Source organism: Pinus tabuliformis, chromosome 1_2 (assembly GCF_031772625.1).
Source record: "Pinus tabuliformis cultivar Carrire ecotype Pingquan chromosome 1_2, CPIR1, whole genome shotgun sequence".
NCBI classification, from domain to species: domain Eukaryota; kingdom Viridiplantae; phylum Streptophyta; class Pinopsida; order Pinales; family Pinaceae; genus Pinus; species Pinus tabuliformis.
Genome location: NC_142298.1, coordinates 161,448,204 through 161,474,716, shown reverse-complemented (window position 1 = coordinate 161,474,716; position 26,513 = coordinate 161,448,204). Strand labels below are relative to the sequence as shown.

General features: G+C 41.0%; 1 protein-coding gene across 1 annotated transcript in view; it reads right to left on the bottom strand.

The window, feature by feature from the left end:
- Positions 1-1,676: 1,676 nt before the first annotated feature.
- The window catches only part of LOC149205001 (protein SIEL-like), an 86,023-nt gene continuing 61,186 nt past the window's right edge, over positions 1,677-26,513 (bottom strand). The window contains exons 2-3 of the mRNA XM_089393398.1: positions 3,074-3,636; positions 1,677-2,690 (exon numbers count right to left, since the gene is read on the bottom strand). Of these exons, the coding sequence (XP_089249524.1) occupies positions 1,754-2,690; positions 3,074-3,636 (1,500 nt within the window). The 3' untranslated portion in view covers positions 1,677-1,753. The remainder of the gene's footprint in view (positions 2,691-3,073; positions 3,637-26,513) is intronic.

Genomic DNA, 26,513 nt, shown 5'->3' with positions numbered 1-26,513 from the left:
TGTATAGATGTATCTATGCACGCTATTACAATGTTTTGGAACCAAGTGCCACTCAAATGTCTTGATACCTAATGTAGCACGCACGTAAGGTATCAAAGACATTGGTGTAATTTAGCACAACCTAGTCATTACCTTAGAGAAGATTGCCCATCTCGTTCATTTGTTTTCATAGTTTCCAATAGGTAAATACTCTTCTTTGTGGGCAATGAAAAAATACCCCCAAGTGGGTTTTGTTACATGTGTTTCAAAATCATCTCCAACATGTTTCACATAATAGGTATGCCACCAATGCTTTACATGGTGAAGGTACTTCAAGAGTGAGAAGGTGATCTTCTCACTATAGGAAAAGTTGCAAATAAAGAAAAAACCCTCTAGCTGATTTAACCATCTCTCCAACTCTTTTGCATCTATCTTGACTTCAGTAGAGGGATATTAAACTTAACTTGTACCTTGAAGGGTATTGGTCCTCCAAAATCACTATTTTTCCAAAGGCGCCCTTGTCATTGTTGGGAGTCATCGAAGGATATGCACAAAATGATCCATCATCTAGCTCCTTTATCACTCAAGAACTTCCTAAAATCAAGCTTGTTAAAATTTTCTACTCCATTTCCTTCACCAAGAAAGGTTGCTTAGGTTAGTGAGGAACATCATCACTAGGATTAGTTAGATCATGGCCCAACACCCTCTACTTTGAGCTTGTGGGGGGAAACCACAAAAAAAAAATAGAGCACAAATTGCTCTGATACCACTAATTTAGATTATGTTGACAACAAAACGAAAGATAGCATTAGCCTAGAAAGTGACATGGAGATACAATGAAAACCAAATTGTATCACTAAAAGGATGGCGACAAACATTGTATAAATACAATTGCTAGAATGGTGGTATCTATCATTGAAAAGAGATGCCTCTACTATGCAACTTCGCAAAAAACTAATCTGAGAGGTCTTATGATAATGTGGAAAAAACTAAAAAGACCAAAACCCTAAGATGCAAGGACCTTAACCAGACCATGAAGCTTTGACTAAGTGTGCACACTAAGCTCCAACTCACTATGGTTTAGAAAAAGAGTTTGCACACTAGTGACTAAACTATCTGAGAAAAAGCCAAGAACATAAGTTTTCTCTTCTTGCTCCATTTCAAGTCTTCTTTAACTTGTTGGAAAAAGGAATTGCACTTTCAACCAGATGCTCAATCATTAGGCATCAAAACCTCAAAAAGTGTATGGGAAGGCCCCAAAATATGTATCAACCGTATATGACCCAAAAACTACCAATATCAAGACCATTTTTTGGATGGCCCTAAATGGGCACCTAGATCATGGCAAGTACGAGGAAAACCATTTCTCTAATATATTCCTCTAGACACAATGTATTTGGGATGCTTTAAAGAGAAATTTGATAAAATGTATAGAAGATTAGTAGATATTTTAAAGAAGACTTCACATTTATTACTTCGAAGAAATTAGGTTCTTAAGAAATTGCAAAGCTATGAAATCACTTGATTTCAAAAACCTCTAGCAAGGTGTGGAGTTATAATCCTACATATTGAATGGCTTTTAAAACATGTACTCTACAGTTTTCATGCAAACTCAAAATGAATAGGAAAATTTTTACAGAAAAATAAAAGATAAATGTACCAATAAAAGAAAGTAAGAAAAAAAAAAGGGAAGGTAGCTTATAAATGAACCATAAAGGTGATTTCCCTTTGCACAAGGGAGAGAACAATGACATTGACAGGAACAATTTCCAATTCATGTGTTTGATCTCTTCCTGATACATGCAACTAGATCAATTTTTTCCACATTGGATAGTGAAACAAGTTCCCCTTTTGGACCAGCCTGAAATCTATTTAATAGAACTCTCCCAAATTCAAAGGGGCATTCCATCATAACAGAAACTTCTAAGAAACATGATGCAACTTTTTTCGCAGCATAAAATGGCACAGTAACTGAACCAGATTTTACTCCACCATTTCCTTCAAATTCATTGACATCTATTTGGTTATATTGTACCGAGTCTCCCAAAACCATCAACAACCAAATTCTGTGTTCAGTAGTTACATTGTACAAAGTGATGTGCAAGGTAATTCCAATAGGCACACCTATTACAAAATTAAGAGGTCGCTCATAACTATTTTCTGGAACAAGCAAAACTGCTCTAATTTCTTTAAGTTCTTCACTGAGAAATATGGGTTCAAGGAAAAAATGTTTAGGTAATTCCTGAACAGGTTTCAAGAGACATGATATATTTGGATTGTCATCACAAAGTTGCTTCTTAACTCGCTCTAAAAAGTCAGAATGCTCCAATCCAAGTCCTTCATAGAGGACCTCAGCAGTAGAAACTATGGACTTCAATCTGGTAAATATCTGGGAATGTAAATTTAGTCCTGACGCAGACAACCTCAACATATAACTGAGGGCATTCAGCTCAAGTATGTGCAGCTCTTGTTCTTCACCTAGGCCCAAAAAGCAATTCCCCATTCGTCTTAATGCTTTGTCTAATTGTTGCAGAAAGAATTCTGGTGAATTTATTCTAGAATGATATGTATTTCGGCAGCTTCTAGGTATCAAGTTGGCCCACAGCTTTGCTAAAAACTGAATTGAATATATATAGAGAGAAGAAAAGGCTATCACAGAGCTAGGCCCTTCAAAATTTCTTTCAATTTTTCCCAAGTCTTCCCTGCACTCACTATGTTCCAATCCAAATGGAAGTTAGTGCTAAAATATATGCCATGCAAAGAGAAAACAGAGGAATGAAAACTAATTTTACATGATCGATATCTGTTCTACTCAATGTTGCATAAACAATGATAATGAAATAAGCAGACAACTGACATTAAGATTGGTATATCTGCATTTGCATAAATGTTTACATTCTTATGCAAGCTTCAACACATACAAGAAGCAATAAAGTAGTGAGCATAGAAGAAAGGAATTAAAATGATTTCATGGATGGAACTATATTTTGCACCTAAAAATAAATTAACAATTTATCCCTAAAAATATTCATGGTATAACTAATCTAGAAGTCAGAATACACTGAAGGGACAGAAACCAAAGGAAGATTCTCACCTCAAAGTCTTTAGGACATCAACTAATGCCCTCTGTTTAATCAAAGGCCAAGTCGCAGCAACCACCCTGAGAATATTTGTAGCTGTATGTAAGATCTCACTTTCACATGGAGAATTTCGTTTATGTTGTCTCATTTCAGGTCCATCAACGTCCTTTGCCAATGTCTCACAATGTTTTAATAAATTATTTGGAAATCCATCCCCCATATCTAATGCTGTGAACTGTGGTCTTATATTATTTGTTTCACATCTAAAGCTTTGGCATATCTCCTTTCCCTCGTCCTGATATGGAACTATAGAACTTGATGCAATCAAGTTTTCATAATTGTTGTTTTCTGAACTCTTCTGCGAATCGTCTGAAGGTGGACTCTGCATTTTTACAGTTACAGTTGATCCCAGAGCACTAATGAACTTTCCATGGAAATATTTCGCATATGAAATCACCTCTTTTGGGATTTGAAAGCGGATTCCTACATTTGAGACTTCTGCTGCCAACATCATGATCAATAACGCTGCTACTTGAGGTTGATCCAAACCTAAATCTTCATTTGAATATGCTGTTATCTGCAGCCATTGACATTATATTAGCATTTTAAAATCCTTCCTTGCTCTTAAGACACAACCTTCATCTTAACCAAAATCAAGTTGCCCGCTCCTTTTCTCCAAAAGGATCTGCAGGAGAAAAAATAAGCAGCAAAACTGACAGAAAAATAGCACAAAAGCTCATCTCCAACGAATGGTAAATTTGTTGAGGAAAACTATTTCACCCTATGGAAAAGGTTTACAATCCAGTGAAAGCTGATGATCTCCAAGGATGCTATCAGTGATGCGCAATTTACTAAAGCAGGGATGAATGGGACCTATCAGGATATAAAATGTATTGGGTGAAGCAGTCAACTTAACTGGCATCATTGTAAAGGTTTTCCTTTTGCTGATTTTAAGTTTCTCATTTCTAGGAAATAACAGATGTCTGCATACGATTCAGACTTTGTGCTAGTGCATTCTAATGTTAATAATCAAGTAAATTTTTGCAATGGAATTAACTTCTTGAGCAATGCTGAGGGATATTTCAAATAAAAGAAGGAATATAGTTAGATTATTCATCTCAAAGAATAATGACTCTCGAGAGATAATTGTGATTGCTTAGAAGACCCTCATGTTTATGATTAGATTTTTTCTCTTTCTGGATCATTTACTACATAAAGTCGCATGTCAAAAATATTTTCAAAAATGTTAAATAAAAGTACCTCTCCCAAAAATGGATAGATAATATGGGAACCTGAAAACCCCCAACAGGGATGGAAGAACCCAAGAGAAGGATGGATCATACTAAACTATTAAGGGACATCAAAGGGCAAGCTGGGATTAGAGTGGGGCCGGGGGAGTTTGTAGAAATCATGGAGGAAAGCTAAGTTGCAGGAAACGTTGGAGAAGGGTCCGTTTCCGGTGGGAAACGAAACGGAAACGAGGAAACTCGTACCATACGGCCTGGAAACGCGTTTTCAGCTGTACTGCACTGTTTCTCGAGGAGGAAATGTGGCCAGTACGACCGGAAACGCGTTTCCAGGCCGTACGGTGGAGTTTCCGCTTCTAACTTGACTTTTTCTTGTATTTCTTTTGTATGTTTTCGCTTCTAATCTTTTATTGGGCGACTAAAATATCTTCTGGATGCTTCTAGATGCCTCTCAAGTTATAAAAAAGAGGATTTTCTGAGTGGGGCAGCCTAATGTTCAAACCTATGGCCCTAGTGTTGATATGTAGTTCATGGTAATGTTAAATTCTTAAAGTAAAAGGATGAAAATGAAAAATAAAGGTGAAAATGAAAAATAAAGGAGAATGTCACTTTTACTTAAATTTTTAACATTACCATGAAATGACTCAAGATGTTTGAGAGTGGTTTCGCCCTCATTGGATTTCATATGGAGAAAGTAGAATTTTAGATCTCACTCAAAATCCAACAGACTTATCTGTTTTTCAGGATTTCAGGACTGGGGGGATTACAATGTTTCTATTGGACTTTTTCATGTACTAGGGTATGGAACTTGTATTTAATCAAGAGAACCAAGCCCCCTATGCAGGGGAGACTCCCAAAAATCAAGAGCACATAGGGTACTAGGGTATGAAACTTGTATTTAATCAAGAGCACTAAGGTCGTTCGACTATGTAGGAGGAGACTCCCAATCAAGCACGAGACAAGAAATTAGAAATTTCTTGTGGCTGATTTTTGATATTGCTATTTTCATTATGTGATCATTCATGAGTAAATGTGATGTAAATTTAGAGACTTATAGTTTATGCATTGACAATTGACAATTTAATCATAATGTAATAAATTAGAATGTATCATATATGCTTTATGATTGCACATATTTCTTAAATGTCCTAATATATATATATATATATATATATATATATATATATATATATATATTACGTTTCCCCGTTTCCAAAATTTGGGGAGGTCACGTTTCGTACCCGTGCCCGTTTTGGAAACTCGTACCCGTTTCCCCGTTTCGTGCAACTTAGGAGGAAAGATATCACAAGTTCTCAGGGACAATAGCAAACAATCAGGCTAAAATGGATGCCCTGATTTCAGGATCAATACTTGTCTGCAACTTAGCCTCAAAAGAATTAAGACTGAGGGTGACTCTACAATATTGATTGATTATATAAACAAGAACAGAGAACCCTAATGGGAGTTAAGTACTCAGATTGATTGGATAAAAGAAGCAATAGGAAACATAGAGGAAATTTGGCTTATCAATGTTTAAATATCAGCCAATCAAATAGCTAATGGGTTGGCAAAGAGAGTGGTATCTAAATTAGATGCACAGTTGTCAAGAACTGAATGTGGGAACTTTCATAGAGAAGCAAGGAAACTAGAAGAAATGCCTCTTCGAAATAGTTGTCAAATCCCAGCCCACAAGGTCAATAAACATTCAAGTCCTACTCAACGTTGCATGAAGCAGAGATGAAGCGGGGACGTTTTTTGGAAGCGGGGACACGGAAGCATCATTTCCCAAAAGTCTTGGAAGTGAAACGTCTTGGAAGCGTCTACTATATATATATATATATATATATATATATATATATATATATATATGCATTGCATTTATATTAAAAAAACATCCCAAATACCAAATTAGTTGTAGAAGACATAAAAACATGCATATTTTTACATAAATTAAGATAGATATGGTATCCATGATTCCATTGTACATCAATGATTAATTATTCAAGCATCAACCATCTAGATTCTAGCAATTACAAACATACATCAAATTTTTAAGCATATCATAAAACATAAAACATTTAGAAAATAAAATCATCAAACATTCAAGTAACTTATCTAGCAAGTGAGTGTGAAATTCAATCACTACAGTAACTGATTTACTTTTCCTACTTATTCCACCATAAGTTATTCATGAAATCACTTCAATAAACATTAAAATAAATACTGCTGCAGATATCACACCGTAATACATAAACAAACATATGCACAAGAATCAACACATTGACATAGATATTTTGGACTAATGTGGGAAAACCAATGTGGGAAAACCGGTGCAGCAAGGGAGGATTTTATTATTCAGCAATTTTCTAGTACAACAGGGTGCCACATTGGCTTACCCACAGATAGAAAAATTCTCCAACACTTCTTCTGAACCCAGCGTCAACCCTGCTGCCCTCTGCGTGGTCTGAAACCCTCTGCGTCAACCTATTGAGACTCTGTGCAGCCTCTCTAGCCTTTTGCGTCACTCTTGCAGCCTCTGCGTGGATGACACAGGCCCTGCTGGCTCTGTGTAGTCTCTGTTGCCTCTGCGTGGCTCCCTCTGGCCCTGCATTTGCCTTTTCTGCCTCTGCACTGATCTCTCGTCTCTCTGTTCTGTACTTGCTACCTCTTGACTACTCACCAGACCACTGGTTCAATTTCTCAGCTAACCCCGCTCCAGAAATTGAACTGACTGGTCTCCCTCAGTATGTTCTCCAAGTGACCCTCAAGCCTCCTTTTATACTTTTCTTGTTAACAAATCAACGGCCGAGATTAAGTCCCTAATTAACGGCTAAGATTAGATCTAGCTTGATCCATGACTTTTGGACCATTCTAACACAGTTTTATATTAATTCACATTAATATTTTATTTTCCCTAAGTTTAGACTTAGGGATTACATTAAAAATATTAATTATTTTAATATCTCCCAAACTGTTTAGAATCTGCCCAAACCCTTTATGGGTATTGGAGATCTCATGTGCCTTAGCCTTTCCACCAAGTTTCGTGGCTAGAGCACATCCGATGCTACCCCAAATCAACACTCCCTCTTAGCGAGGATTGTGCTCTAGCAATACTCCTCACTGAGCATCACCCTGATCATCCGACATCGGTTCCTGTGCTGATGCTAAGCCTTCCTGCCCAACATCCTTTGCATTGTTGCCCATGGCTCTACCACTACTACTGCCACTGCTGCATTTGTGTTGTTGCTGGTCCTTTCTCCCAAAACTGCATCTGCACTGCAAGTCCCTCTTCATTCGTGCTACTAACACACTCATTTCTACTTCTGAAAGGGGTTCTTTACCATCCCCATATTTTCCCTGAAGTAGTCAAATTTTGACTTTCCAAGGGCCTTGGTGAGGATATCTGCCACCTGTTCTCTTGTAGGAGTGTAGCTCAACTGTACAGCTCCTCGTTGGACACAGTCTTTGACAAAGTGACATCGGATATCAATATGCTTCGACCTATCATGAAACACTGGATTCTCAGAGAGTTTGATGCAACTCTGATTATCGCAGATGATCCTGGTCGCCTCCATATTTCTTCTGAATAGGTTCACCAACATTTTTCTAAGCCATATGGCCTCACACGAAGTTGTGCTTACTACCATATATTCTACCTCAGATGAGCTCAAAGCCACAGACTTCTGTTTCGTACTGCACCAGGAGGTCATTCCTGATCCAATGTTGAAACAATACCCAGACGTACTTTTCCGATCCATTGAACTTCTTGCCCAATCTGCATCAGTAAATCCACTCAACCCGATATCCTTCCCCTTGGTGTATAGGAGCCCATAATCAACTGTTCCCTGTAAATACCTGAGAACGTGTTTGGCTACTGCCTAGTGTGCCCTCTTTGGTTCCACCATGAACTGACTGCAGGTGTTGACAGTGTGGCAAATATCTAGCCTAGTATTGACCAGATACATCAGGAACCCTATGAGCTGCCGGTATAGGGTGGGATCGACATCCTTGTCTTCTAATGCATCAATCTTCTTCCAGTTGGTGATCATTGGCATAGCCATAAGTCTACAGTCTCCCATCCCGAATCTTTTCAGGATTTTTGTAGCATACCTCCCTTGCCCAAGGAAGATTTCTCCTTTCTACTGCCAAACTTCTAACCCTAGGAAGTAGTGCATTCGTCCCAGATCCTTCATATCAAATGGCTAGATTCTTCTTGCAATCCTCCATGAGTCTGGATGCTCCTGTCAGAAAGAGATCATCCACATATAATACTAAGATAAGCGGCTCGTTCTCGACGACCAGATAATAGAGATTCGGATCTGCGTCACTCTTGACAAACCCCATCTTCTGTAGGTAGCCATCTATTCGACCATACCATGCTCTCGGCGCCTACTTCAGCGCATACAAGGCTTTCTTCAGTTTGCATACATGAGACTTCTTCTCATGAGTTTCAAAGCCCTCTTGTTGTTCAATGTATACCTCTTCTTCTATTACCCCATTCAGAACTGTCGTCTTGACATCTATCTAATAGATCTCCCATCCCATTTGGGCTACAAGAGATATCACAGTCCTAATAGATGTAGACCTGGCTACCGGGGTGAAGGTTTCCTCATAGTCAATCCCTTCCTTTTGAGCATACCCCTTAGCCACAAACCTGGCCTTGTATTTCTCAACACTCTCGTCTGTAGTGTAAAGCTTGTAAATAATTAAACAGCGATTTACCCTAAACAGATTATGAAATCTACCAAATGTAAAGCCTGTAAATAATTAAATAGCTATTTACCCTGAATAGATTATGAATTCTTCATGAACCTGTTATAAAATTTAACAAAATTTCATGTATCAAATTGATTGATTTGATGAGAAGGACCTACCTAGTTTCCTGCGGATGAAGAGGCTTCAGATTTGCTCCAGCTTTCGCCCCCGTTACCAAAAGACCATAACCTCCTAGCCAAACTAAGTACAACCTAGGTACTCAGTCCAGAATGCTTCTCAATTGTGGCACTCTGTTCCCCCGTGCCCAAAAACTTCAGAACAAACAAGGCTCAGTCTTTACTGTTGAAAATTCAGTGTTACAAATTTTCCTCCTCCTTTGACCCCCCCTTCTTCCTCCAACCGCCCCTTCCTTCTTATAAGTCTCTGTTCACCGACTTCCTCCATCTCCGTGTCCTAATTTTGATATGTATTGATTTTATAAAACAAAATCTGATTTGATTTGGTGATTTTATTCGAGTATCTAAATCTGATTTAATAGGTTATTTATTATTTTAATGATTTAATTTAATTTATTTAATTTATAATTTTAATTTAATTAATTTTAGTTAATTTCATAAATTTTAATTTACAAATTAAAATTTTAAACATTATAACTAACATTTATGTTCATTTGAGGGTTTATTATATATATAGTGCCTTACATACAGGTCCATGCATACGTAGCTATCGTATGGAGGCCTCGTATGTATGCTAATACTTGTATTTTACTTATAGCTATAGGTGGGTCATTACATGCAACATATTTGATCTTGTAGATCCATCTCGAACCTACCACAGATCTGTCTTGAGGTCTTGACACCACCTCCTAGACATTGTTCACCATTATGGAGTTATACTCTACCATCGCATCTAGCCAGACCTGATGCTGAGCTGCCTCCTTGAAGCTAGCAGGCTCTCCATCCTGAGCTACTAATGCCTGATATCTGTCTGGCCGTTTTCGCTCCCTCTTACTGTTCCTTGGAGCACCGATGAAGTTCCCTGCTAGTTCTTCCTCTACCAGCAAGTACTTTTGTTCGCTCCTCCTCCTCATCCTGAGAATCTACCTGACCTGAGGAAGAATTCTTCACTTCTGTTGGTTGCAGAGGCATGAACAACGGATCCTCTTTCGACTGCTCCTCGGAAGGCATTTCGGGAGATCTTCTGAAGGCTTTGTCCTCCGTGAACTTTACATCTCATCATACTACTACCTTCCTGCTCCCTGGAAGATAGATTATGTATGCCTTAGCATTCTCGCTATATCCCACCAGATATCCCTTTTCTGCAGTCTGATCCAACTTCTTCCTCTTTTCTTCGGGTATGTGACAATATGCTAAACTCCCAAATATCCTAAAATGACTGACTTCAGGAGTCTTCCTAGTGTAGACTTTCTCTGGAGTAATCTTGTCCAATGCGCGATGAGGAGTCATGTTCTGAACATAGACAACTATGTTGCATGCTTCCGCCCACAGGAATTTTGGCATATCCTGATCATACAGCATGACCCTAGCTGCTTCTACAATAGTCTTGTTCTTTCTTTCTACTACCCCATTCTTCTCCAGATTGTAGGGAGTTTTCCACTCTCTTCTAATGCCCTCCTTAGCGCAATAATCAGTGAAGTCCTTATCGACATACTCTCCACCATTATCTGAGCGCAAAACTTTTATTTTCTTCCCAGTCAAATTCTCCATTAGAGCCTTGAACTCCTTGAATCGACAGAAAACCTCATCCTTGGTTTTCAGAAAATAAATCCAAGTTTTCCTCGAGTGGTCATCAATGAAGGTAAGGAAATACTCGGCACCACTGAGAGCTTTGACGGACATAGGTCCGCAGATATCTGAGTGTATCAATCCTAGTACACTCTTGGCCCTGTGTTTGCTCCTAGGAAATGCCGCCTTGGCATACTTCCCTAGAGCGCATCCCCCGCATACATCATCTCGTTCCGTACTCAGATCTGGAACTCCTGTTACAGTGCTCCTGAGAATTCTCAGAGCTCCATGGTGTAAGTGACCCATCCTTTTGTGCCATAGTTCGTTCAAGTCCTTGTCCCCATGACTGCCTATTAGTGCCATTGGTGATTCTAGTTGTAATCTATACAACCGATTACTTCTGCACTTTCTTTTTCCAGCTCGGGTGTTTGACGTATACCTTTTCCTTGATGAAGTTGATGTCATAGCCCTTACCTTGCAGTTGTGACACGAAAAGTAAGTTCATCCCCAATCCTGGTACATGCAACACATTTGTGGCACGACACTGCTCTCCCGATTCTGTCTGAAAAACTATGGTACCTTTCCCTACTGGAGTACACTTTGCCTTGTTCCCCATGGTGATCTGAAAGTTCATCTTCTCTTCTCGATATTCTGAGAAACACTCCCTGATTCCCGTCATATGCCACGAGGCTCTACTATCTATATACCATACTTCTGATGATGCAGCACTAGTCATGCATGCCATGTTGAGATTGCAACAAGATGATGGAGCTTAGTGAAAAGAGTCGCCTTCACTAAGTGGGCCCGCAGGCTATTTTTGGCGCAAGTCTATTTTTAGACTATGTCTATTTTTAGACATATGGATCATGTCTATGGATTGCAGGTTGCTGTTTATGGATGATTGATCAAGTTGGGAAAAATAGATGGACTTCTATTTTTGATGAAAGTGTGAGTGATCACAGTGTGAGTGATCAAAGTCTATTTTTAGACTGGCTGTCAAAAAATAGAAAAGTCAAATATTATTGTCTCATAATAATATTTGGACTATAAACTTGATCTTATTCTCTTGGAGCACTTCAGTTTGAGCTACAGAGGTGGCACATGCAACTGTCAGAAGGAAATACGCTTTTCTTATGAGTCAGTTGAGTTGTTGCATGCATGACTTCAGTTAGAACTCAATCAGTTGAGTTTGGTGGAGTTGATTGTGGAGTTGATGGAGTTGTGTTCAGTTTAGCTTTGTTAAACTGGTTGTATTTAGTCTAACTGGCAAATAGACTAGAGATGAGTTGGGTGAATTAGTTATTAATTAATTCACAAGTTATTAACTCATAATACAACTAATGAATACATCAGTTAACTCAGTTGCATGTCAGTGCATGTTCAGTTCAACAGGGACAGGTGGTAGAGAATCAGATTGCTATCAGTTGTGACTATAGTTGTGCACCAGATCTTGCACAATCAAGGGATTGAGTATCCCAATGAGTTTGCCCACGTATTTGCCCACATTTTAGCCTTTGCTCACGTCCACAAAGAGTGAGTGACTATTTTGCAGGTGAAAAACGAGTTTGGGAAGCCATTCTCATCAGTTCTTGAGCAGGTATTGAGCAGTGGAGGCAGGCAAGCAGTGGAAGAGATTTGGAGATCAGATCTGAGCTGTGTTGTGTGTAACAGAGGTGGAGATACTTGTGAGAAGTATTATGCTGTGTAATGTTACATGACTCAATCATTAATATACAGATAGTTGGGGTTTTTAGCGAGATGCTTTCCCCGGGATACATACTGTGTTAATGTGTGAATGCTCTTGATGTTTTATTGTTATTGATGCTGCTATATTGATGATCAACGTAGAGGAGCTTATGTATTGTGTATGTTTTCCGCAATAGTACATGATCAGGATAATCTCCATTGAATATGTGTTAAATTATTCAAAATTTCTACATGGTATCGGAGCAAGCTAGATAATTGTAGAAAAAGTTTCTACATGGTATCGGAGCTGTTGATCATCAGATCTACTATTCAGGAAGTGTTTACATTCTATTTCTCTAGGCAGAGCCTGTAATCGGGCCAGGTAGCCTCTGGATTCATCCTTCCTTTGGAAGGTGAAATATCCGGTAAAAGCCCATACAGTCAATCTCTGTACGAGAAATATTTTGTTCTCACGAATCTTAGATCGGAAGCGGTTGAGTTGGTAGCTGGTGGAATTCGAATTTGCAGCAGTGTTGTTGAAATGTCTTTCAACGGATTGCAAATGTTATTCCAAAGCAAGAGCGACCTGGCGCTCAAGAATAAACTCAGTAACAATAAAGGTGAGAATGGATCTTCATCAAAGGTATCTGATGAAGAGAATTGCGCTTTGGCTGCCAAAGCAAAGAAGGGGAAGAACAAGAAAGCTTCTCATTCCGGTGCGAAAGGCAAGAAGCAGGACATGTCCAAGGTGAAGTGTTTTCACTGTCACCAGCACGGACACTATGCCACAAATTGTCCGCAGAAGAAGAAAAACAAGCAAGCTGCTGGATCTGCAGGGGGAGAGGCCTTAGCTTCTCAGTTTGAGCTTGATTTTTCATTGATCGCATGCTTGGTTTCAAGTGTGATGGGATCAGTGTGGTTCTTGGACAGTGGTGCGTCTTTTCACATGACGGGAGATAGAGATTTTTTCTCTGATCTGGAGGAAAAAGATCTTGGAGTGCACATCGAGATGGGCGATGATGGTAGATACAGTGCGACCGGTATCGGTACCATTTCCTTTGAGAGGGAGTCTGGTAAACCCTTTGTATTGAAGGAAGTCATGCATGTTCCAGGATTGAAGAAGAATCTCATCTCAGTGGCGATGTTAGAAGACAAGGAGTATGATGTTGTTTTCAGCGAGGGAAAGGCCTTCCTGCGCAGCAAGACAACTGGTGAGACCCGGAAGATAGGGGTTCGAGTGAGGAACCTTTATCAGTTGCATGTAGATGGATGCGCAGCAATGGCAGGCAAGGCAGAAGGATTGGTGAGCCGGGATGATGGCGAGTTGTGGCACAGGAGATTGGGTCACCTTCACCATGGAGCCTTGAAGATACTGCAGCAGATCACTACAGGGCTTCCTAAAGGCACACTTGCACAGTCAGATCAGTGCAAGGGGTGTACTTTGGGGAAGTTTGTGAAAGCCACCTTTCACGAGAAGGATAGTCGCGCCACGACGATCCTTGAGAGAATTCACACAGACGTGTGTGGACCTTTCTCAGTTGCTTCGACAGCAAAACACAGGTATTATGTGATTTTTGTTGATGATTTCTCTCGTAAGTGCTGGATCTTCTTCATGCAGAAGAAGAGCGAGACATATTCAAAGTTCTGTGAATTCAAAGCACTGGTCGAGAAGGAGTCGGGGAAGAAGGTGAAGGCTCTTAGGAGCGATAATGGTGGTGAATACATCTCGGACGAGTTCAAGGATTTCTGCAAGGCAGAAGGGATTCGTAGAGAGCTCATAGCTCCCCATAACCCACAGCAGAACGGGGTAGCTGAGCGGAAGAACAGAACGATTGTGGGTGCTGCACGGGCAATGTTGCATGATCAGGGCCTACCCCTTCACTTGTGGGCGGAAGCATGCAATACAACAGTTTATGTGCAGAACCGTTGTCCTCATAGGATACTTGGCATGAGTACACCTGAGGAGACTTATTCTGGTAAGAAGCCTGATCTTTCTCATTTGAGGATTTTTGGTGCTAACGTTTACATGCATGTGACGAAGGATGCCAGAAAGAAGTTGGAGCCGACTGCAGAGGTTGGGATATTTGTGGGGTACACTGATACGCCCCACAACTATCGTGTGTATTTGCCAGACAGTGGTAAAACTGTTGTGCGACGGGATATAAAATTTCAGGAGGAGAAAGCCATGAAGTGTTCGCTTGAGAGGGAGCTACACTTGCATGCAGATGAGGAGCTATTAGTTCCTAAGGATGAGCTTCAGGACGTGGATCAGCCACAGGACGAGGTTCATGGAGTGGAAGAGACCACTCATGCAGCGCCAACCATCAGAGGGCAAAAGCGCTTGACAGAAGCTGAGCGACTGGCTCAAGATGCAGAGAAAGTTGTAGGACCACCTACAGCCCAACGCAGGCAGAGACAGTCACCTGATCGGTACACTGGATACATGGCTCTTATGAGAAAGTGTGTTGTGACTGAGCCATCCTCTTTCGAGGAAGCTGTGGAGGATCCCGCATGGGTAGACGCCATGGTGGAAGAGTATGATTCTATTGTCAGAAACAGTGCATGGGAGATTGTTCCTAGACCGGAAGGGAAATCAGTGGTGGGTTCGAGATGGATCTACAAAGTTAAGCAGGCAGCTGACGGGAGTGTGGAGAAGTACAAGGCAAGATTTGTTGCCCGAGGCTTTTCACAGATTGAGGGGATCGATTATGAGGAGACCTTTGCACCTGTCGCAAGGTATTCTTCCATACGAACGATTCTTGCTCTCTCAGCGCAGATGGGATGGCACATTCATCAGATGGATGTGAAGACTGCGTTCCTCAACGGAGTCATTGAGGAGGAGGTGTACATTGAGCAACCCGAAGGCTTTGAAGTCTTCAGCAGCGAGTCGCATGTGTGCAGGCTCAAGAGAGCGCTGTATGGGTTGAAGCAAGCACCACGTGCTTGGTACACACGGATAGACAGCTATTTCACAGGACTTGGATTCTCCAAGAGCGAGGCGGATCCGAACCTATACCAGATTGTGGTGGAGGGTAAGTTGCTTATCATTGTACTGTATGTTGATGATTTGATTCTAACGGGTGATGAGCTGTTGATACTGTCATGCAAGAAGGATCTTGCTACAGAGTTTGAGATGAAGGATTTGGGCCTCCTTCACTATTTCCTAGGATTGGAAATATGGCAGCGTAGTGGTGGACTGTTTGTTTCTCAGGGCAAGTATGCTCGGGAGATACTGGAGAAGTTCAACATGCATGGCTGCAAGCCTGTTGATACTCCTCTTCCTGGAGGTTGGAGGAAGGAGGATGCCACTTCGGGAGAAGAAGTGGATGCCACTGTTTATCGACAGTTGGTGGGGTCGCCGATGTATTTGGTCAATACACGACCTGATATATGCTATGCAGTTAACCAGCTTTCACAAGCTATGGTTAAGCCTACCAAGCTCTTTTGGAAGGCGGGCAAGCATGTATTGAGCCACTTGAGAGGCACATCGGGATATGGATCTTGGTACAGACAGGAGGATGCAAATTGGGTAGGGAGCTCAATGGATGACATCAGGTACCATCATATCAGAGATTGTGTGCAGCGGAGGATCATGTTACTTTCGTACATTCCAACGGAGGATCAGGATGCTGATATTCTGACGAAGGCTCTCACTAGGAGCAAATTCGAGTACCACCGAGGCAGGATAGGGGTTGTTGATAATCCATATCTTGTCGAGAGGGAGTGTTGAGATTGCAACAAGATGATGGAGCTTAGTGAAAAGAGTCGCCTTCACTAAGTGGGCCCGCAGGCTATTTTTGGTGCAAGCCTATTTTTAGACTATGTCTATTTTTAGACATATGGATCATGTCTATGGATTGCAGGTTGCTGTTTATGGATGATTGATCAAGTTGGGAAAAATAGATGGACTTCTATTTTTGATGAAAGTGTGAGTGATCACAGTGTGAGTGATCAAAGTCTATTTTTAGACTGGCTGTCAAAAAATAGAAAAGTCAAATATTATTGTCTCATAATAATATTTGGACTATAAACTTGATCTTATTCTCTTGGAGCACTTCAGTTTGAGCTACAGAGGTGGCACATGCAGCTGTCAGAAGGAAATACGCTTTTCTTATGAGTCAGTTGAGTTGTTGCATGCATGACTTCAGTTAGAACTCAATCAGTTGAGTTTGGTGGAGTTGATTGTGGAGTTGATGGAGTTGTGTTTAGTTTAGCTTTGTTAAACTGGTTGTATTTAGTCTAACTGGCAAATAGACTAGAGATGAGTTGGGTGAATTAGTTATTAATTAATTCACAAGTTATTAACTCATAATACAACTAATGAATACATCAGTTAACTCAGTTGCATGTCAGTGCATGTTCAGTTCAACAGGGACAGGTGGTAGAGAATCAGATTGCTATCAGTTGTGACTATAGTTGTGCACCAGATCTTGCACAATCAAGGGATTGAGTATGCCAATGAGTTTGCCCACATTTTAGCCTTTGCTCACGTCCACAAAGAGTGAGTGACTATTTTGCAGGTGAAAAACGAGTTTGGGAAGCCATTCTCATCAGTTCTTGAGCAGGTATTGAGCAGTGGAGGCAGGCAAGCAGTGGAAGAGATTTGGAGATCAGATCTGAGCTGTATTGTGTGTAACAGAGGTGGAGATACTTGTGAGAAGTATTATGCTGTGTAATGTTACATGACTCAATCATTAATATACAGATAGTTGGGGTTTTTAGCGAGATGCTTTCCCCGGGATACATACTGCGTTAATGTGTGAATGCTCTTGATGTTTTATTGTTATTGATGCTGCTATATTGATGATCAACGTAGAGGAGCTTATGTATTGTGTATGTTTTCCGCAATAGTACATGATCAGGATAATCTCCATTGAATATGTGTTAAATTATTCAAAATTTCTACAACTTCTTCTTCCAGCCTGGAAGCCAACATAAAGAAATCGAAATCTCTTTCTCTTGTGCAATCTTCTAAAAATCTGTGTAAGTCCCCTGAGATGGATGCCTCTGCATCGTGGTCTCGACCCATAACTGATTTTCCCTTTCTATCTCTGATTACTTGCTCTGATACCATGTGAAAATTCTATCACTGCAGTAACTGATTTACTTTTCCTACTCATTCCACCTTAAGTTATTCATGAAATCACTTCAATAAACATTAAAATAAACACTGCTGCAGATATCACATCGTAATACAGAAACAAACGTATGCACAAGAATCAACACATTGACACAGATATTTTGGACTAATGTCGCAGAAAAAACCTAATGTGGGAAAACCAGTGCAGCAAGGGAGGATTTTATTATTCTGCAATTTTCTAGTACAACAGGGTGCCAAACTGGCTTACCCACAGATAGACAAATTCTCCAGCACTTCTTCTAAACCCAGCGTCAGCCCTGCTGACCTCTGCCTGGTCTGAAACCTTCTGCGTCAGCCTGTTGAGACTCTGTGCAGCCTCTCTGGCCTTCTGTGTCACCCTGCAGCCTTTGCGTGGATGACGCAGGCCTTATTGGCTCTGCGCAGTCTCTGCTGCCTCTGCATGGCTCCCTCTAGCCCTGCATCTGCCTTTTCTGCCTCTGCACTGATCTCCCGTCTCTTTGTTCCGTACTTGCTACCTCCTGACTGCTCACCAGACCACTGGTTCAATTTCTCAGCTAACCCCACTCCAGAAATTTAACTAACTGGTCTCCCTCAATATGTTCTCCAAGTGACTCTCAAGCCTCCTCTTATACTTTTCTTGTTGACAAATCAACGGTAGAGATTAAGTCCCTAATCAATGGCTAACATTAGATCTGGCTTGATCCATGACTTTTGGACCATTCTAACACAGTTTTATATTAATTCACATTAATATTTTATTTTCCCTAAGTTTAGACTTAGGGATTACATTAAAAATATTAATTATTTTAATATCTTCCACATTGTTTAGAATCTGCCCAAACCCTTTCTGGGTATTGGAGATCTCATGTGCCTTAGCTTCTCCACCAAGTTTCGTGGCTAGAGCACATCCGATGCTACCCCAAATAAACAGTGAGCAACTGTCAACATGAGTCATGTCCAAAATTCAAATAATAATGTTTACAAAATAGGCCACTTGGTCACCACCAAGACTCGAGTACACACTGAACCAGGAAGAGCAAGACAAAAAATTTCATAATCACAAGACTACAAGTCTAGTCTATGACAAAAGTAGTAAACTATGAATATATCTATTAATCTCTCCTTCCAACACAAACAGGGCGTAAGCCTCCACGTGGTGGCAATGAAGAAGAACGTGGTTGGCAGTGGAGCTGATGAAGATGAAGCCCTTGTTTTTGGTGTTGAAGCATGGAACCTGGGAATCAAAGGACCGGATGGGGGTGGCATCTCAACTCGGTCATCATCATCATGGATAAGAGCATCCTCCAATTGCTCTAATACCAACACTCCATCCTCCAAATTGGGCTCCTCTGGATTTTTGTCTCAAACCTTAAGGTCTTTATTAGTCTTTGCATCATCACAATAATGGGACAACAATCACAAGTTGTAGTGAACATAAACCAAGCTCTTTGCTTGGTCTAAACTCAATCTGTTCCTTTTAACACTGTGGATGAAAGAATAAGAGCTCCAACACCTCTCTGCAGAAGAAGTGTTTACCACCTGTGATAGCACCCGCAATGCCAAAGTTTGTAGAAGTGGAGTAGCACCTCCATGCATGCATGTAAATTCTCTCGACTCTACTGCTCCCAAATGGAAGTGTATAAAATGTTTCTGTAGCATGTCAGACTCTCATCAATAATGCTTTCATATAACCATTTAGAACCTATGGATCTCTCCAAAGCCATGATGGCTATGCTAAGGCATGCAGTGGAATGTTTAGCATATACCTTGCATGCACGGTCTCTAAACAATGTCTTTAATCTGTGAGGTCGATCTGTCTGCAGATCATCCATCATCAAGACTACATTTATCCATGATTCAGCACCATTTCTTGTCTCACCTTCACTAGCTGCCTAAAGGTGAGGTAATAACTTGCAAATCTTAGTTTAAGTAATTGCAACTTGGAGTAAGTGCCATAAAAATAGTTTACTTGTATGCCCTGTGATAAATTTAATGAGTTGCTTCCCTCTCTTGTAAAGCTCATTAATCCATCCACCTTCACAATATCATGTGGTTCAATGTGTGTTGTGTGGATGAGTACGCTCAATAATTTTTCATGCTACCTGGCATGATCACTTGGGATCTTTGAGGAGATCTGTCAGTTGCACTGATACATGACATGCACTGCACCACTAGGCAACATTTGTCACCCATCTAATACAATGCATGGTGTCAAAGCTCTTTGAACCTTTAATAACATTGTTCTAGCTTTCCATCTTTATTTTGTATCCTTTCTTCACCTTAACCATATCATGCATAGGGAGATAATGGTATCTGGACTACATCGGAAATCCCCTATTGACTTTCATTGCTACCATGAGGGATCTACCAAATCTAGAGGTTGCTTGATTTAGAAAGAGTCTTGTATTTCCAGCCTCCTCTATTTGGATGTATTTTCTTCTTTGTTCAGTTGGAACCTTTGGGCAAATTGCTATCCCCACAACACCCTTTTTGTCATCACTGTCCAACACCCCACAAAGACACCTCCTCACACGGATATATGAAACACTATATGGTTTTTCTCTATGACAACCATGAGGGCACAAAAACTTGTAGCTTCCACCACCTTTTCCCCCTTCAAGTTTGGTCACAAAATTCCACAAGGGTGTCAATGCAGCTTTCCCCTCTAGCATTTCAGTGTTTTTTTCATCCCCTTCCTCTTCAAACCTTCCTCCTCATCATACATTGGGTCACTCATATGGGGACCACTATCCTCTTGTTCTTCTTCCCTTCTATTCTTACTCCCCCTTGCCATCATGAAAACCAAAAGTGGAATGATACATAGAAGCCAAAAGAACACCATTTTAGAATATGAATATAGATAGACAACTTGCAATGAAATGAACAAGAAGAAAGAATGAGAAAGAGTAGGAGAGGGAGGAGAAAAAATACAAACAACAATGACAGAAAAATGAGGGAGTTTGGGGTTTGCACTTACCTCTTTAGCTCTTGTAGATGGAAGCCCTTCTTTACTCCTCCAAGCTCCTCCTCCTTCACTACTCCTAGCTCCTCCTCCTTCACTCCTCCAAGCTCTCCTCAAGTCTCTCTTCTCCAAGCTCTCTTCTCCTCTCTTCTCCAAGCCCTCCAAAAATACAAGAGTAAGGAAATGAGTTTTATCCCCATCTATCATTTCCCTAACTCAACATAAACCCACCCCTGACTCAAGTTAGACAAAAATAAAAATAAAAATAAATAAAAAGATTGGGTCAGCCTCGCGGAACTGCCCATCGGGCATCGGATCCGCTCGGGATCCACACGGATCTGTGCCTGATCTGCTGCGGATTTAAGGCGGATTTGAAATTCCAAGAACCGTGTTTTCCGGCCCGATTCACAGTTCCGAATTTTTGAATCGTAGATCCGGTGGCAGGTCACCCACAAATCCGTACGGGACACAAGTCTCAGTTTAGAACCGGGGGGGGTGTTTCTTGCAACATTGGTCCTACTACACAACACCATAGCGTAACTAAAGGGTGAACCAAAGTTCATAAAAAACTAAGTAAATGGTACAGATTTCACTACTTGGAAAAGTGTTATCAATCATTTCAACATAAATACAGCTTTGTGCTCCAGATTAAAAGAGGATCGAAATGGATTTCCCCCCTCATCATCATCCCATGTAAAGAGTCCTTTGAGAAGTGATTAAGAAAAGGGTCTTTCATGGTGATCGAAAGCCAATTCGGGTCCCCTCCTTTAGTAGGGGTACTCCAAAACTTTTTGGCCACACTATATAAGCTCAAAGCATGTTCCTTACAGCCTTATAAAGCCATGTGGGTGTGTGTTATCTTGTGAAAGTGACTCTTAGATCCCTGTTGGCATGGACGGCCATGGCTACTCAATATTTGTTAGTTTCATGATATATTTGCCTTATTGTTAACTTCCCCCTAGTGGGCAGTGTTACCACTCAAACTAGCAGGGGTCCTAGGAGGTGATCCTATAGAGCAACTACTAGGTCAAGTGGCAACAATGGAGCAATAGCCCATTGCCACCTCAGCTAAAGCTCCCTGCTCTTTATGGACTTTCACCAACGGGAGGAATCCTGATATGAGAGGAATCACGAGGATAGATAGATCAATGATAAGATGTGGAGTGATTCTTAAAGCCTATTCACATGAGAGGCTCAGGTAATTGGCTTACTTGCTTTGGAAGCAAGGTGATTGGCTCTCTAAGAAGAGATGAGGGGGCACCTAGAACTAGATTTGAGGAATATTCCTTAACAAGAGGTATCCTAGACCTAAGAATCCTAAAGGAGAAATAGTTTCAATGTAATCCGCGTGGAATTTGAGTCACAAAGTTGTGGGACCACAAAGAACCCAAGTGGACCCAAACTAGGTCAAGGGTGTGGGATTGATCAACAATGGATGAACTTGACCAGGTTAGGGAGAGGAAGACGATCAAAGGAGAAATTTTCTCTTGGAATCTATGTGCATTGATCCAAGTGAAGACACTAACCCAAAGGAACCTAGGGAGAAGTACATTCTTTAAGCTAGGGCTTGCGATATCTTAGGATTCCACCGTCGGATTGAGCTCAAAACTGGAGGACCTCTCAAGGAGACTCAACGCAATTCTAGACCGATTTTCAAGAGTTTTTGATGGCTGCAAATGATTTCGTGTGATGCCCTAGGAGGCCTTCTAGGGTTAGGCTTAGAGTTGGAAGAGAGGAAGAAAAGAAGGGTTATTTTGACGACCAAAGGAATGTGAGGACTAGTGCCTTGCTTCTTGGGCCTAATGGAGTCAAGATACACCTAGATCGAGAATTTTCATATGCTAAGGAGCCCTAGATGAATTTTGCTAGCCCTTCCAAGTGTAGCGACTAAGTCATTTAGGGATTTACACTTCGATTTGCAAAGGAGATGAAGTTTCAAGGCTTGTTAACCTTCTAGGGTGCCTCTAGGAACATTCGATCCCTCTGTCTATGAGCAATGCATGCAATATGTCAATTATTCAAGACTTAAGAGGAATTTCACATTATTTAGTGCCCATACAAGAACAATGATAAAATTTCATGCATTAGACAAGTAAGAAAGACAAAATGGCATTAAATTTCACTTACAAGAGAGGCAAGAGTATATCCATTCATCATCTTTGCATAGAAAGAAGCTCCAAAGACAATAGCGAAAATCCAAACATCATAGTGCATCAAGTAACTCCAAAATTTTGTTCAAGAGAGCAAGTGCGAAAATCTCAAGAGATACTAACCCAATCCAAACGATGATGAGAGGAATGAATGAACCTCTCATCTATTTATACAATCCATAAGGGGATTCGAATAGGCTAATTGGCCTAATTAAGCCCCACATAATAAACTAATGTACAATAGTGACATGACTTGGTGACAAGCCCACCAAGATAACTCAATAATACAAAGATGAAGCCTCTCAAGAGAGAAAAATAGTGAATACAATGATTCATTGGGCCCCTGAAGAGGCCTAGTGGAGTCCACATTGTGCCAATGTGAGAGAATAGGCTCCAAACACAGTGAGCAAGAGGGTGGCCCCTTGATATGCAAGCAAATCCAATGTGGTGTCCCCAAGTGGATGTGGGGGCACAATGACATCCTCATGGGTCTCCAAGTGGATCGATAATGCATGTATACCATCTGTAAGGGCTGGAATGATGACATAATCCCTCCCTTTGTCTCCCATGGTAAGATGCATCCTCATCTGGGCCCCAGAACATCTACCAAGTGTGTGGTGCAAGTGTGAAGTTGGTTGGGCATGATGGTCTAGGTGCATCATCCTCATCCAAAAGGTGTAACATGAGCAATCAACGCATAATCCCTCCCTTTGTCTTCTATGGTAAGACACATCTTCATCTGAGCCTTGGAACATTTGCCAAGTGTGTGGTGCAAGTGTGAAGTTGGCTGGGCATGGTGGTCTAGGTGCATCATCCTCATCCAAAAGGTGGAGCACGAGCAATCAATGAATGGAGTTGAGGGATCCATGAAGTGACAATCTGCTCTTTGTTATGGTGGAGGCCCATGGCTCTCAACGCTCACCATACAAATGCCAATATAATCCTCTGGAGGGCTTGGATCCTGTATAGGGAGACCAAACCCCAAATGGAGACCCACTTGCAATCCTGTATAAGATCCAATGTGTCCCCTCATCTTCTAGTACAACAAATCATTAGAGTAATCGAGTAAAAGAGTTCACAAATCATGGAATCAAGTGGACACTTCATAGTGGCATGCCCTTCCATAGCAGGCTTTAGCATGTACAGGTGTCTCCAATCTCAATAAGGGGGTTAACTAAGGACCCTATTAGGTGGTTTCAAACTCTAAAGGGGGTGACATGTCCATGGTACATCCATCAACTGGTAGGCGGCACATGATATAAAGATGAGATGGAGTGGGGCATCAGGGGAAGGCTCTAAGCCACTTTCCACAGTACAAGGGTAGCTACAATAGGGGAAGCCCACACTTGAGAATATGAATGTAGGAGGGAGAAATCGTGGTACATGAATTACCCCGACCTTTGTTTTTCCACCCTTCTTCATATGGCCTTTTGCCTTTGATTGATTTTTCTTCATAACTGCTTGGGGCTCTAAAGGATGAGAGCATGATGTGTAGGATATAGCAATGATTACCCCATTAAGGAGGGGCAATTCATTGCCCACCAGGGGTTGGGACAATCATGGGTTCCTTAATGATGAAAGTGGTCAATATGAGGGACCCAAGAAACCAGGGTGATTACCATAATGACTAGGGTAGAGCTCATGTTTGGGCTTTTGTCCACGTTCCAAACATGTATGTCCCGACCATCTTTTGCATTTTATGGTACATTTCTTGTTGAGAGTGGCCAAATTATGCTTTTTCCTTTTCTTTCAGTTGCATCAACCTCTGGGGTACCGTTCCAGGCCCGACCCAAGGTGTGGACAAGTGGAGGGGAAGGCTAACTCCTTGTGGACCCGAATGGGAAATATGGTGAATGGGGTTATAACGAATGGAGGGAGGTGATGTATGTGGTGTCGGGAAGTGGGACCACACAACCAAAATCAGGGTTCCCATGTAGTGCCACCCCTAAAGCTAATAACCAATAAAGGAGATCACACGGGACTAGGATACAAGGTTAAGCATCAACTTGGGCAGAGGAGACAAGAGTACAGACCTAATCCACTCTTTCTGTTGAATCCCTCCACTAATCCATGCCCAAAAGTGTCCATCATAAGTAAAAAAAGATATGCAGTGCACACAATGAAAAGCCATACATTCGCGATTAGAAGGTCCACCTTCAAACATATGATCATAACAGATGGGAAAGGGACGACATGGTTGGCTCAGGTGGCTGCAAGGAGCTGCTAGTTACCAAATGAGGACCATTTAAGAGAAAATTTTCTCCTATGGATATCGCCCACAAAGTGGTGGGTCCCAGGCGGTGACGCCTTGCCTTGATGGGTATTCTTATACGCTGGGATGTTTGATGGGTTTCATGGAGTAGGAACTACTAGGACTCATGGTTTAAGGGAGCACCTGCATCAATAAAGCCTTGTAAGGGTGATCACCATATGTTATTTTCAGTGACATTATCCCTTCTAATTTAGGTGCACCCTACCCCACATGTGTTATGTTCCTTATGTATTTTGCACTCCCCCTTGGCTTTGGATTTTTTGTGAGTTTGTCTAGCTCAGACAGGTGTTCTAGTCTCAAATTGTGTCTATGAGGTTAGGGAACACATTTTCTTCAATACCCAGAAAAGGTTTCATGAGAAAAGGCCTTGATTAGAATTAATTAAGCGGTTAATTAATTTTCCTAAGTCTAACTTAGCGAAATAGCTTAATTAATTAATATTAATTGGGGTAAATCGATTTTTCTCTAGAGACTTTTGGAAAAGTCATGAGATGGGGTCAAGATGATCTTAGCCAACGATTGAGATTAGATCATGGTCGTTGAGGAGATAGATGGGTCACTTGGAAAACACATAAGATCAGTGGAACATCAAGACACAGATTCGCAGTGATAGTTGTTGGACACCTAATCCTCTATGGGTTGGTGTGGAATGTGAACAACCACCGGAGTCCAAGAGACCACTTGGAATATGAATCCAAGGGTCACACCATGTACTATAAATGTATATCATGTCCATAATATATGCAATCAAATGCTTATCTTTCATGTTCGTTGTTTACATTTCATGTGAGTTTAACATGGTATCAGAGTTGGCATTCTCCTGCCGTGCTCCAATTTGAGCCACTTGTTTTGTGGTCTCTATATACATGTCAATTTTGCCTTTCTTTAGATAAGAATTGCCACCTTATAGAGCGTTTTACTCTGTGCATACATACCTATTTCATTACTAAGTGGATTTCACAAGGTGTAGGTCCATTTTCCTTGCCACACGCCTGTCGATGTGACCTCTCGCATGAATCTTACTGAGTTCTTTTCCATGCCTGACAAATCTACCTCTAAATTGATCAGATCTGCCACTCTGAGCAGTGCAACATTTACTTAGTTCTGTTGATTCTCCGCTTCATCTGTCAGAAACGTTTCATGTTCTCTTCCCAAGGTCCAATAGATTTGTTTTATTCCCAAGCATTGTCCACAGCGAAGGGATGCGACCATGTTGCACCCATTGCACACGTTTTCTTCCATTTCTGCACTGTTACTTCTCCTGCCATATCCCCCTTTCTGTCAATATAGAAATCCATTTCCTTTGAATGATGTAAAATGCACCAACTTTTCTCGAGTTCTTAATTAATTGTTTATTTCCAGGCCTATCGGCAAGTCCTCCTCTTGTACGTCTATTGTGCAAGATAATGAGTGGCATTTTCTTTGATCGACTCATTCATTTTAGCTCATTGGCAACAACATTTATCTGAGAAATATTGAAGGCATGTATAGGTTGCAGAAAAAGTGAATGCATGTATAGGTTGTAGAAAAAGTGAAGGCGTGTATAGGTTGCAAAAAAAAGGTTGCATTTGCACC